This window comes from Emiliania huxleyi, assembly GCF_000372725.1.
Source record: "Emiliania huxleyi CCMP1516 unplaced genomic scaffold EMIHUscaffold_7, whole genome shotgun sequence".
NCBI classification, from domain to species: domain Eukaryota; phylum Haptophyta; order Isochrysidales; family Noelaerhabdaceae; genus Emiliania; species Emiliania huxleyi.
The window spans coordinates 467,783-480,605 of NW_005196756.1; the positions used below are offsets into that span (position 1 = coordinate 467,783).

Sequence of the window (12,823 nt, forward strand, 5' to 3'; positions counted from 1 at the left end):
TGCGCCCGTCCACTCAGCGGGGTCGCAGCTGCCTCTGCGCGACCTGTGGATGTACCTTTGTCGCGCGCCGGAGACGACTCGACGCCGCTGAGATCGGAGATCAAGCTCTGACAGGTCGCACGTCGCTCCTTTGACGCCGACGTGATTTACCCGTGCAGATCACATCAGGACACGGTCTCGACGCGCTCAGTACGACGCCTGCGACCCGTCTCGGGTCAGGTGGCACGACGCTCATCGCGCCCGCCAGCGCTGCCGTGCAGGCTGCCACGTCGAGGTCGAGCACGCTTCTATACGCTCGCCGAGCCTTCCTTTCCATCCCATTAGGCAGCCTGGGAACGGTGGCGATCAGAGGCAAAGCCTACGAGGGGTGGTGGAACCACATGTCACGGCTACTGCCGGCTCGACCCCACGATAGCCTCCGAAGGCTGACTTTGAGGCACCATCATCGGACGATGTCGACGAGTTGGGTCGCTCTCGCGGTAGCCAGATGACCTCTCATACTAGGATCATCGGCCATGGCCGCAGGGAGCGCGGGGGAGGGCGCTGGATGCAACACGGAGCTCCGTTGGAGACGTTTTCAAGATTAGCGTGTCAGAGTGAAATGGCACTAGCCTCAGCAGGATCCGGACCGTCGGATGCACTACCTCACTGGGCCTGAGAACATCGCGCGACCAGCCCCTCACCACTCCGGGTTTGCGTGGAGTCGAACCACTCCGGTATGGGCGAGCCCATTGATTTGAATTTAGTCCTTTCTCGCCTGCGGGAGGCAGTGGGGGGTATGTATTTCCTCTGGTTAATTGTCAAAAATCCTGTTGTGCAAGAGGGGATAGGGCTCTGACGGAGTGTGTACCGGTGAGAGGACAGGGAATGGGCGCGGGGGAGGCGGGGGAGGGGGGGGGGGGGGCTCAGCCGTGCAAAAAGCATCAGCTTCTTGTTTCTTATCAACCTCCTCGGTGGGCCTGTGTTAGTCCTAGCACGCGCCAGTCCGCGCGCCTGTGTCGAGCCTGTCTGCTGCTGTGAAAGAGAGTTGTTCCCCGTAAAATTCTTATCCAACCATCTGTGAAAGGACGTATTTTCTTCTACCCTTATAAGTCTCTTGTCCCGGAGCGCCGACCGCTCTTGAAGCCGCGAACCAGCTCATTCAAACTCGGCCGTCCCACCGCAAATCGGCGGCAGCCTCAGCTCGGGAGCCAACAGCCGCGGCGCGCATGGGGGGCAAGGAGCGAGAGCGCGAACCGCCACCGGCCACCGACGACGAGGATGCGACGCAGGCGACCACGCAGGAAGGCGACCACGGCCCCACGCAGGAAGGCGTCGTGGGGGAGTCATCCGGCAAGCGCAGCCGACAGCACAGCATCACCAGATCACCGCTGGGCTCGCAAGCAGCGCAAAGCGAAGGGCCGCCGCCATGTCGCAAGGGGAGCGGGCGACGAAACGAGTGGCCGACCAGCAGCGACGCCGCCGTGAGCAGCGTGAGAGCAAGGAATCACAGCCAGCACCGATCACCTTTGACGCTGCGGTGGCAAAGGTCGCGTTGGAGGCAGCTCTCGGCGTGGTGGAGGTTGAGGATTTCCGCGACTGGCTGCTCGACCCACAGCAAGCTGGACAGCCGATCGACGGTGAACGCATCACCGAGTGGTGCGCATCCGAAGCGTACGAGCGCGCCCGGCTCGAGTACATGGACAGTTGCATGTGCGAGGGTGCGTGCATGTGCACCTACGATGGCGTATGCATCGCCCCAGACGTGCCCGGAGTCACCTGCGACTACTTCGACGAGGCGCTTTTGGAGCCGCGCGCCAACGATGGGCAGCCATCAGGCTCGGATTGGGTGCCGGAGGGCTGGGATGGCGTCGAGGCCGATCGGCATGAGGAGCGGGCTAAACTCGAGCGTGCCGAGCGGATTGAGCGAGAGAAGCAAGACGACCTCGCACACGCTTCAGAGAAAATTTGGGTCCAAGATTCTGAGACTGGTGATTGGGGCCTCTCCACCCGTGGCAGCATGGCCAACTTTCGCAACCGCCGTGTAAACTTCTCTTGCGCGTATCAAGCTTACACGGGCGATGCTGCTGAGGCCGATGCATACCTGCGCGACCCGGGTTCAGAGGCGTCACAGGCGTGGCTCGAGGCGCAGCTTGCTCCAGGCGGTGGAGGTCCGACACCGCCTGGCTCGCCCGCCTACGGGGATGACTGTTACTTCTCCTACCCGGACTCGCCAGTGAGGCGGCCACGCGAGGAGGCGCCTGACGACAGCGACGCATATGAGCTTGACCAGGAGCGCGCGCTGGAGTTGCAGGGGCGCATCTCCTTATTTTACGGCCGGCCTTGGGACGAGGTGCCGAGAGGCGCGACGGTGCCAGTGACTTGCGAGTGGACCATCGCATCATTCAGCCGACAGCAGCAAATGCATCGCCCGCTCTCGCCCGCACCGGTAGCCACGGACATTGTCATTGAGGACGAGTTCCTGCAGGAGCGGTGGTTCCGCGACCACGGCGGTGGCGGCGAGCTGGAGGGCTCGACGCGAAAGCAGAACGAGGCATTCCAGCGTTTGAAGGACCGCCTCTTTAGCCTTCGCCGCGACCGCGCGAACCCGTCGGGCACACCGCGTGCCTCGCAACGCCGGGCGTCGGGCGCCGGATCAAGCACCGACCCCCTGTGAGACTGTGGACGGTGCCTGGGACTCGAGCCTGGCTGGAATGCGAATGGAACATCGGAAGAGCTTTACATCACGAATTATTAATTACGAAAAATGTTACGAGCGAGGTAAATCCGACAGCACTCCGACAGCACTCTCCACTCCTCGAACGTCGGTGGAGGATAAGTGAGGACCTGTGTGCCAGGAGAAAAAGGCGGGTACCCGCTGCAGGTCCCACACTAGTCTCATAACAAGGCTGTGAACTAAACCCCGACGCCGACGGGCAGCATCGAGAGGGATATCGGACGGGAACGGGGAACCGCGCGGCATGGAGGGGCAGTCGCTGAAGGACCTGTCGGCACCGCTGATTGGCAGTGCCAAGCAGAAAATTGCATCCGTGAAGGAGGGCATGGCGCCGATGGTGGGCGGTGCAAAGGAGAAACTCGCATCCCTGAAGGAGGGCGTGGCGCCGCTGATTGGCAGCGCCAAGGACGGCATGAGCGAAGCCATCGATAGCTCGAGAGGCGCCGCAGCCGCCGCATTCACGAGCGCTCAGGGGAGCCTGGAGAGCGTATTCGCGGGCAAGTCGGAGAAGGAGATTGCACAGATGAAGCTGCTGGCTGGGACCGGGCTGTGCCTCTTCTTCATGATTGCTGAGGTGATTGGTGGCATCGTCGCCCACTCGCTGGCCGTGATGACCGACGCGGCACACATGCTGTCCGACGTCGCCGGCTTCCTCGTTGGCATCATGTCGTTATATCTCACGAGCCGCGCCGCCAACTCAAAGTACTCCTTTGGCTTCCACATCGCCGAGGTTCTTGGAGCGCTGGTCTCAGTGTCCATTGTGTGGCTGATGACAGCGATGCTCGTCTTTGAGGCGACCAACCGCCTGGTCGAGCCGGAGGTTGTTGACGGCAAGGTGATGTTCTGGGTCTCACTCCTCGGCCTCGCGATGAACTTTGTGCTTATGCAAGTCCTCGGTCACGGCCATGGCGGGCATGGCGGGCACGGCCACGGCGAGCACGGCCACGGCCACGCCGAGCACGGCCACGCTGAGCACGGCCACGCCGAGCACGGCCACGCCGAGCACGGCCACGCCGAGCACGGCCACAGCACTGACGTCGAGGCCGCCTCGCACGGCCACGCGCACAGAGCTGGTGAGGAGCACGCAGACACCTCCACGGCGACCGAGTCGATGGCTCTCAAGGCGGCCATGGTGCATGTGATCGGGGACATTGTGCAGGTGGGACAGCCGCCCACCCTTGCCTCCTTCTCGTGCCGCGCGCGCCACGTCGCGTGAGCCATCCACCCACAGCGCTGCCTCTGCCTCAGTCGGTCGGTGTGTGCGTTGCTGCGGCGCTCATATGGGCCTTCTCGGACCGCTGGCTGGATGAGAATGGTATCTCGTACTGGTATCGAATCGACCCGGTCTGCACGTACCTCTTCTCCATCCTGGTCATCGTGACCACCTACAGCACGGTCAAGGAGGCGGTTCATATGCTGATGGCAGGGCGCGCATGCACACCAAGCACCCCGCTCTGTAGGACTTGGCACACCCCCTCCCTCCCTCCGCAGGGTGCCGGAGGATGTCAACCTCGACCATGCGCGGATGTTGCTGGCCAATATCCCAGACGTCATCGGCGTGCACGACGTGCATATCTGGTCGCTTAACAGCTCGAAACGCAACATGTGGGCGCACCTCGTGGTCGGATCAGGGGCGGACAACAGCGCCGTCTTGCGTGCGGCCGAGGCGGCGGCGGCGTCGCTAGCCTGCGAGCATACCTGCTTTCAGATTGAGGACAAGGCCACCGCGGAAGCGCACGACACGTGCGCGCTCGAACGCTGGCGAGGGAAATGACCACGCCCTTCTCTTTCACTCTCTTGTCTCTGCCTGTCTTTTGCGAGTTGCGACGACACTTTTGCGTCTCTAGACTCTACACAGCTCGCGATCAAACCGGAATTATTGTCACTTCTCATACACAAAAACACACAGGTTGACACAGGTAAAACTCTCACCAGGACCTTTTGCCCTTGCCGCTCTTCTTCTTCCCCTTGCCCCTCCGCTGCGCGGCTCCGCCCCCCACGCCACTAGAGCCACTTGTGCCTCCCCCCGCCCCCGCACACTCCTCGGCGGCCCCCTCACCCTCTCCCACCTCTCCCGCCGCCGCCGCCGCCGCCGCCGCCGCCCCTGTCCCCTCCTCCACCCGGTCGTCGAGCCGCCGCAGCTGCGCGCGCTGGTTTTGGACCGCCCGCCTGTCCGAAAGCGAAGCAATCAACTAGTACTATACTCAGTTCTCATCGATCCGGGCTGGGCCGACCGCCTGTCCGACGGCGTCGCCGCCTGCGTGTACGTCTGGCTCACCCCGCCGACCGTGCGCTTGTAGATGCGGTGCTTGCGGCCGCGCCGCAGGACCCAGCCCCCCTCCTCCAGCAGCTGCTTGACCGTGCGGCCTCGCACCTGCAGGAAGGCTCGGAGCCGGCTCCGAGAAGGCTCCTTGAGCATTTCTCGACTGTCCGGCGTCGCACCGGCGCCCTCCTCGCCGCGCGGATGCACTCGTCGTCGTCCAGCGGAGCTTTGATCAGGTCACCTATGGGAAGGCTCGGAGAAGCTTCCGGAGAAGGGTCTCGTCGTCCTGCAATTGAGCTTTGATCGAGTCGCCATCATCCAGCTGGACCTGGTGGGAGGGGGAGAGGGGCGTGGGCGTGGGCGGAGCATCGATAGAGGAGAGAAAGAGGGGGGGGGGGGGGGACGAGGGAGAGAGTGGGAGAGCGAGAGGAGGGCTCCTCGCCTGATACGCGTACTCCTCCCCGTCGCGGTCCTCGTACCCCGCCTACAGGGACGTTCCGAGAAGCTCCTGAGATGGCTCCTCTCTCGCAGCTGCTTGACCAGACCTCGCACTGAACCTCCGTCACCCGCCCCGGCGCCCACCGCCCCGCCCCCATCTGGCACTCGACGCGAGCCCCCACGCCAAACCGCAGGGCCGCCCCCTCCGCTTCCCCGTCGCCGCTCCAGCCGAGGCGAGAGCCGGGCTGGTATGCCCGCTCGAGCGGCGCCATCGCGTCGCCAAACGCCACAGTGAGCAGCGAGGAGGAGGAGGCAGCCTCCGCCGCCGCCTCGCTGTCCTCGTGCACGGGAAGCGCGAGAAACGCGTCTTGCTCCTCGAGCGTGCCTAGCCACAGCCGGGCGTGTGTGAAGAGACGAGGCTCACAGCGCGAAACAGACGTGTCTGCTCGTGCAGGGTGCCTTTTCACAGCAGGATCTGTGAAGAGAGTGTAGTCACTGCCCGAGCAGCGCGCCCTGCTCGGGCGGGCGTGCCCGGCAGGGCGAAGCCAACGAAGCCGTCCTCCTCAACGCTCTGCCGCGCCTCCTCCGCCTCCTCGCCCTCGTCCTCGCCGTCGCTGTCTGCAGCCTCGCCGACCGCGGCCACGGCCCCCTCGCCCGGCCTCCGCACCTAATCAAACTCATCGCACATCGCTCCCCATCCATCAGATCGCTCGGCTCGCCCGGCCATCCCCACCACTCCGTCCCACTCCATCGGCCGCGCCTCGCCCGCCTTCCGCTTGCGCCTAAGGGACGCGTCTCGGACATGCCGTGGACGTGTCGTAGACATGGCCTCGCATCCGACCCCCGCCAGCGCCTCCTTCGCCGCCGGAACAGGTGCACCGCAAAGCTCCACACCGACCGCCGGCCCCGCTCCTCCCGCGGCGCCCTCGGCCTACGCTTCCGCCCGCCGCCGCCGCCCGCCGCGCGCTTCGCCGCCGCGCGCCTCGCCGCCCTGGCTGCTGTAAGGAGGTCCTCAATGAGCAGCACCGCCTCGTGGCATCCGATGGCCCTGCGCCGGAGCGCCTGCTCACAGCCAAAGGCGTGAAGCGGCGCTGTCCTCGGCGCCGCCTCGTTCTGTTCACTGCTGCAGCCTCGTTGAAGCGGGTCGAGGCGAGCCGACCGACCCACACCCCAAACTGGCCGGCGCAGTCCGCCTCGAGGTCGGAGAGATCGCGGTAGAGCGGCTGCGGCCAGCGCCTCCAGCTGGCGAGACGCCCGAAGACGTCGAAGCGAAGCGAGTTGGCCGCGTCGAAGCTCTCGCGCTGGACGCCGACGTACCGCAGCCCGAACATCAGCCACGGGGCGCTAGCGCTGTGCCGGACGGTGTCGGTAGCCTTGACGAGCCGGTAGTGGACGAGGGCTACGAATAGGGTGTTCATCGTGTAGAGTCCGAAGGCAGCGGCTGCCAGCAACATCACGAGGGTCCAGCCGACGTTGAAGTTTGCGACGACCGGGTCTGGGCCGGCGTCGACCGTGGCCACGTCCATGCTGATGGAGCCCCACGGGCCGAGGAGCCTGACAATGGGCACCACGAGCGCCAAGCAGAGGTACCACCAGTAGACAAACAAACCGTACAAGGCAAGGAGAGCGCCGGCGTATGCCCGGCGATACCAGGCGGGCAGCGACCCGAGGGTGTGCGCAGCGTCGTCGCGCCGCTTCTCGTCCTCCTCGAGGATCCTTCGCATCGCGAGCCGCTCCGGCGGCATGGAATTCATCCACGGGAGGCGATCGAAAACGGCCATGTTCACGGCCTGGGGCGCGACCGACTGGGACGGGGTTCGGCCGTTGTCGAGCCGCGGCGTGAGCTGCAGCCGCAAGCTGAGGAGGCTGCAGTAGCTGTCCGCGAAGCTGTCAACCTCCGTCCTGAGGACCGCCGCGGGCACGGGCTCGCCGCCTTCCCACGTGCAGGCACCCTCGAGCGAGCGGAGCAAGCCCGCCCGGATCTGCTCTCGGACTTGCTGCTCGTGCGTGGCGAGCAAGTCCTCGTCGAAGTCCCGCAGCTTTCGAAGCAAGCCGTGCTTGGCCACCTCCAGCGAGCCCGACAGGGCGCAGCAGTGCTCGAGCGAGACTGTGCCCTCGCCGCCCCCGCGCTGCGCCTCGTCGAGCGCCTCTTGCAGCCGATCCGCCAGCACAGAGCACGTTGTGGCGAGTTGCTTGCTCGCAAGCACGTAGGCGCACAGACTGACGTCGACCTGGCGCACCGAGAGGGGCTGCGCACCCCTCCCTTTGACGTCCTGCAAGTTGATCGTGTACTTGCCTCGCTCTTGCTCGCTGTAGCCGATGCGAAACCCGGAGCGCGCCAGGCGGCCGTTGCCGACGACGGCCAGGTCGAAGTTTGTGACGAGCAGCTCACTTTTGCGCCATTCAGTCCCCTCTGCCCACTCGTCGGCCGCCTGGCGCGCCTTGTCCTGCAGATTGCTCGTCCACGGGCAGGTGTACCAGCCCATCCCCCTCGAGCTCTCCTCGAAGCGGAAGGCGTTGCGAGGCGCAGCAAAGAGGCCAAGCTTGCGGGCGGCGAGGACAGCTGCGCGCCGCCTCTCCTGCGGTGATGCCGTCGAATCCTGGTCCGAGGGCACGACCCAGTCGATGACCCGCGCCGCCGGCTCTCCCCGCCCATCGCTGTGGCGACGCGCGTCGAACGAGTAGACCAGCATCATTGCCACCTCAAGCGACACATCGCCGATCCACTTCTCCCCGCCCGGCGACGGCGACGCGCTCTTCTCCCGGAGCAGTGCAATCAGAGCCCCGAGCGAGGCTGCGCCGAGGCTGCCCATAGCAGTGCCAGGCGGCGGGTGCGAGACCAGTGCTTTGAGAGGGTCCAGATCCGAACCGAGCGCGAGGCAGAAGCCGATGACAACCTCGGCCGCCGAGTCGCCGCCGCCGTCCAGCTTGATGAGCGGTAGCGCCAGCGCTGAGCGCGCAGACTGCTCGAGCCGCCTGGCGAGGCGAGCCACCTCCTGGACGAGCCCCGCGTGCATCGCTTCCGCAAGGTGCATCATGCCGCGGATGAAGATATCCTCCTCGATCCGCTCCCTCTCCTCGCCCTCCGCCCGCGCGCGCTCGTTCTGCTCCTCGTGCGCAGCGGTTCGGCGCTGGAACTCGGCCTCCCGTTCCTCCGCCTCTGCCTGCGCGCGCCGCTGGTCCAGCATCTGGTGCGCCGCCACCAAGGTGACCCCGGCCCCGATGACGCCGGCGATGATGGTGTGGTGCTGAGGCATTGCAGGAGGAGCTCCGCGTGTAAAGATCTAAACCAAGCAGCCAAATGGCGCTGGCGCCGACCAGCTGGCGCCTAACCGACTGTGAGCGCTGTCAGAGCGGTGTTTCGACACCGATATCGTTCAAGGAGAACGCTGATTCAAAATCCGCTGTTCACGCTTCACAGGTAAGTGTAAGCGGAGCAGCTGAGTAGATACAGCGAATCCTTTGTGTTCACACCTGCAAGAGCAGGTGTGAACCGATTTCGGCCTTAGCCGTCGGTATGCCAATAGCGTGCTAGCCAAGTAGTACGCAGTTGGATTCCGAGGGTGTCCCATCACAAGTTCGGCTGCCGACAGACAAGATTGTCCCTTAGTCGACAGCACCCGCCTTTGGACGGTGCTCTGACTGGCTTTGAGAATATTTTTTCTTTTTGGTTCACATGGCTAGAGGTTGGCCTCCCACCGTTGTGAACATAGTCTGGCCCGAAGGAGCCGCTCGTCTCTTGTCCGGGCAAACGCGCGCCCGATAGCCCCATTAAGCACGTGTGAGGGGTATCCGAGCGCCGTAAACTCCCTGAGCTTGCTCGTCACGCTGAGCGTGAATCCCTCGTCATCGCTCGCCATTGCGACAACCTTGAGCAGGCATCCAACAACGATTCCCTCCTTCATTTTCGCGCATGTGAAGCTATCCCAACGATGGTAGCGCCACACCCGGGGTACCGCCTCGCACTCCTCGTTCACGTTCTTGAGTCTCGTCCGGAAGCTTCCGCTTGGGTCGAGCTCGAGAGTCGTTTCCAAGAAATGGGCGCTCTCTGCTGCCTCTAGCTTCAAAGGAGCCCAGTAGCATTCAGAACGGCGGAAGTCCTCCCGAAAGCGGTCGACATCCCACACACTATCGTCCTTTGCAGTTATCGTAATCACATCGTCCATGTATCGTTTCATACGGAATCGGGCTTTGACATCATCTTCAAGCGTATGCATCCATTCCTGCTCCATCCATGCGAGAGTTCCTATCGCCAGCGGTGGCGAGAGCGCACTCCCCATCGGGATCCCGCGGGCCTGCTTTAGCAGGCGTCCGTCATACGTGATGACGTAGCAGTTATCCAGATCGAAATCGATCACCTCGAGCATCGTCGAGAAGCTGATCGATGCGTGTCCCCACACCTCCCCTTGTTGTGCCCACGAGCACTTCTTCTTGCCTCGCTTCGGTACAAGTATTCTCGGGTCCTCTCCCGCGCCAGATGGCAGATTATTGCGCACATCATTTAGAATGTCTCTCATTGCCACCCGCATCGCTTCCTTTGGCATACTCGGGTAACAGCTGTCGACGTCGTTAATCTCGTAGCTGAGCTCTCCCTTCCCTCGAAGCGCCTCGGCCGCCTCTCTCAGCATTTGGGGCACACTTTGGCAATCATGCTGAATGAAGTGCTCACCCTTCAGGTGCCGGAGTACGAAACTCCACGCCCTGCCAACGAGGCTCAAAAGTTTCGCCATCGGATGCTTTGCGTACGGCGTGATCGGTCTCGCCTTGTGCAGCTTCTGTGCTCTCACTGTCGGATCAGTAACGTTCTTTGCCTTATATAGCGCATACGGCGCCGTGACTCTTCCCTTGCTATCGAATTTGGTGATCTTATGCCATCCCTTCTTTCTGTAGAACCATCGCCACGCAGAGATTAGCGTCGCGTCGAGCGTACCGTCAGTGCTCAGCTGGTTCGCTCGTACTCGCGACCGATCTCCTATCGTCATGTTTCTGAGCAGATCATCAGCTCCGTATTTCTTCCTCTTATACGCCGTATCCTTTAGCGGATATACGCGCGTATAGTTGCCATTTGAAGTGTCGAATAGTGCGTCTAGCGTCTTCGCATATGTGACAGGGCAAGTAACAAAAACCTCTCCGACATTCTTGTCCAGCCATCCTATAACGCTCCCTCGCAGGACGCTCTTGACTTGTGCAACCTGATTCGAAGTGACAACGTCTGCGCATGGTAGACATGTCTCGTCTGTTTCAGCAAGTGTCTCAGCGAGCACCCGTTTCCACTCGCCATCTCCCCCGGCTTCCCGCACACTTGCGGGAAGGCTTCCGAGTGCCTTGTCCCATGCCACACGCATGTCTCTAGCAGTCGAGATGGGCACATTTTTGTTGCTTCGGTGTAGTACCTCGGCGTGTGGGCCGTTGTACTCCCGTCCAATGCAGAAAATATGCCCCTCCGTCATCGGTAGAGGATCGAACCCGAAAGAGACAAGTCGCTGCTGTATCGCTTGACAGGCGCATCTCTGTGGTCTTCTCGGGTCACCGACATTTGCAAGTCTCTCTATAATGTTCTTCTGCCGTACTGTCACTATCTTGATCCGTTGAGAGTGCCACTCGATTATGTGCTCCGGCCAGGGTTGCCGTCTCACTAGCTCATCGAGGAAGGCTCGAAGAGGGCGAGCGTCAACCCCTGGTACGAAGGGAAGGCGCACCTCAATCGTATCCCGTGTGAGACCCTCATACCTCGTCTCGTATTCTTTCCAGAGCATGCGTCTCATACGCAGCCATGTGGATTTGTCGACGTATCCCCTCCTCTTCCATAAACACGCTAGTTCCTCTTCTGTGAGTTCGCAGAGCTCTTTACTTACGTCAACGAAGAATTCCTGCGCGGAAGTATCATCCTCTTTAACAAACCATGCGCTGCTCGCGAGCAGGAAAGCGGCGCTACCGGTACCCTCGGTCAGAGGGGTGCTTATAGCGCGCCTGGCGGTGACGGTGAAGTATCCACGGTCGGTTCTGCGCCGTATGGCTGCGAGGCCGACGCTGAAACTCGTGTTTTCGCCATCGCGAGTTGCGATGCTCCAATGAGAGTATTTCCCCTGTAGGTACCTCCAATTCGTGAGGTGAGTGTCTCTCATCTGGTAGCTGACGGTGAAGGTCATACTATCCCCTTCACACTCGGTCTCGGCCTTTCGCAGAATGCCACCGAGGTCAAAGTGTCTGTGCACACAACCGAGGTCTTCCCGCCAAAAATAGGAAAACCCGTGCTGCCTCTGCGCATCTAAATGCCTCTCGACGCCATCTCCGCCTCGTAGGCGGAGATGACTTCGTAGTGGGTCTCTCCACGGTGGTAGCTGTGGCCTCCTTTGACTTCTATCCGCCCGATTCAGTTTTCTCATCTCCTCTTTGTACGTAGGCTGGCTTTTCCAGGAAGCTTTGTTTCGCTCCTCCATGTTGAGTTTTGGTTTCAAAATGCGGATAAGTCGCTTCTCGAAACGCATGGCTTCATACTTGCTCGCACAAACAGCGAGCGGGACGGTGAACCATGTGTGAGGGCGTGCTGCGCGGTGCGCAATGTATTTTGCATGTTCTCCGTTTCTTTTGTTGCTGCAGGCATGGTATTCGCGCGAGTGCCTCACCGTTCCTGTGAAATGCTGTTCCTGTCGGCGACTCCAGTTCTCTGTCTCCCCAACGTATACAGCCCGAGTGCCGTCGAGACTGAATCTCACGTACACGATAGCACGTGTATCATGAGTGTGCACTTCTTCTGCGTTCTGTATGAGATGTGCGACTCGGTCGAGCGCGGGAATGCGTACAGCCCGTGTGAGAGCCTTAATCCATGGTTGTGCCAGCGTGTGTAGCTCTGCTACCCATCTCTTAGCTCTGGTTTGTACTCTGATTTTCTTCCCTTCGCCTTGGGGAAGGCAGAATTCCTTGATGAAAGCTTGGATAGCCCAAAGCTCTCTTAGGATAAAACCAGCCATCTTTCGCCTTACATGTCGCCACAGCGCATGTATAGGCCTCTCTCTCGTTTCTCCATTCCAAATCTGTCCATCCCCTTTCTCATTCATTCCCTGGCGACGCACACAGCTGCCATTAACATTCTCCCGGGCGACGCACACAGCTGCCCGGGACCTCACCGGCTCATAATGGCGACGCACAAAGCAGCCGAGCCTCTCACTAGCGCCAACATGGCGGACCTCCTTCCATTCTATCGCTTCCCCAGCTACACTGGGGGGCTGTGTGAGTCTCTCTCTCAGCAGGCACAGCACTCTCTCCACTCCCATTCTCTCTCTCGCCCCCAGGTGGGCGCAGGCGAACGCCGTCGCTCTGCCGCACTCTCCAGGGTTACTAGTAGGGGCGGGCTCCTTACTACTCAATCTAGCGGGCACCCCCCACCTTTGCGGGTGCCCCGCTTC

At 62.0% G+C, this 12,823-nt stretch overlaps 1 protein-coding gene across 1 annotated transcript; it reads left to right on the plus strand.

The window, feature by feature from the left end:
• Window positions 1–3,188: 3,188 nt before the first annotated feature.
• On the plus strand, window positions 3,189–4,385 carry EMIHUDRAFT_42691 (hypothetical protein; the record flags this gene model as incomplete). Its single annotated transcript, XM_005761807.1, has 4 exons — window positions 3,189–3,752; window positions 3,825–3,875; window positions 3,965–4,208; window positions 4,264–4,385. Coding segments are annotated over 4 exons (981 nt in total), but the record flags the coding sequence as incomplete, so codon positions are not given.
• Window positions 4,386–12,823: the final 8,438 nt, after the last annotated feature.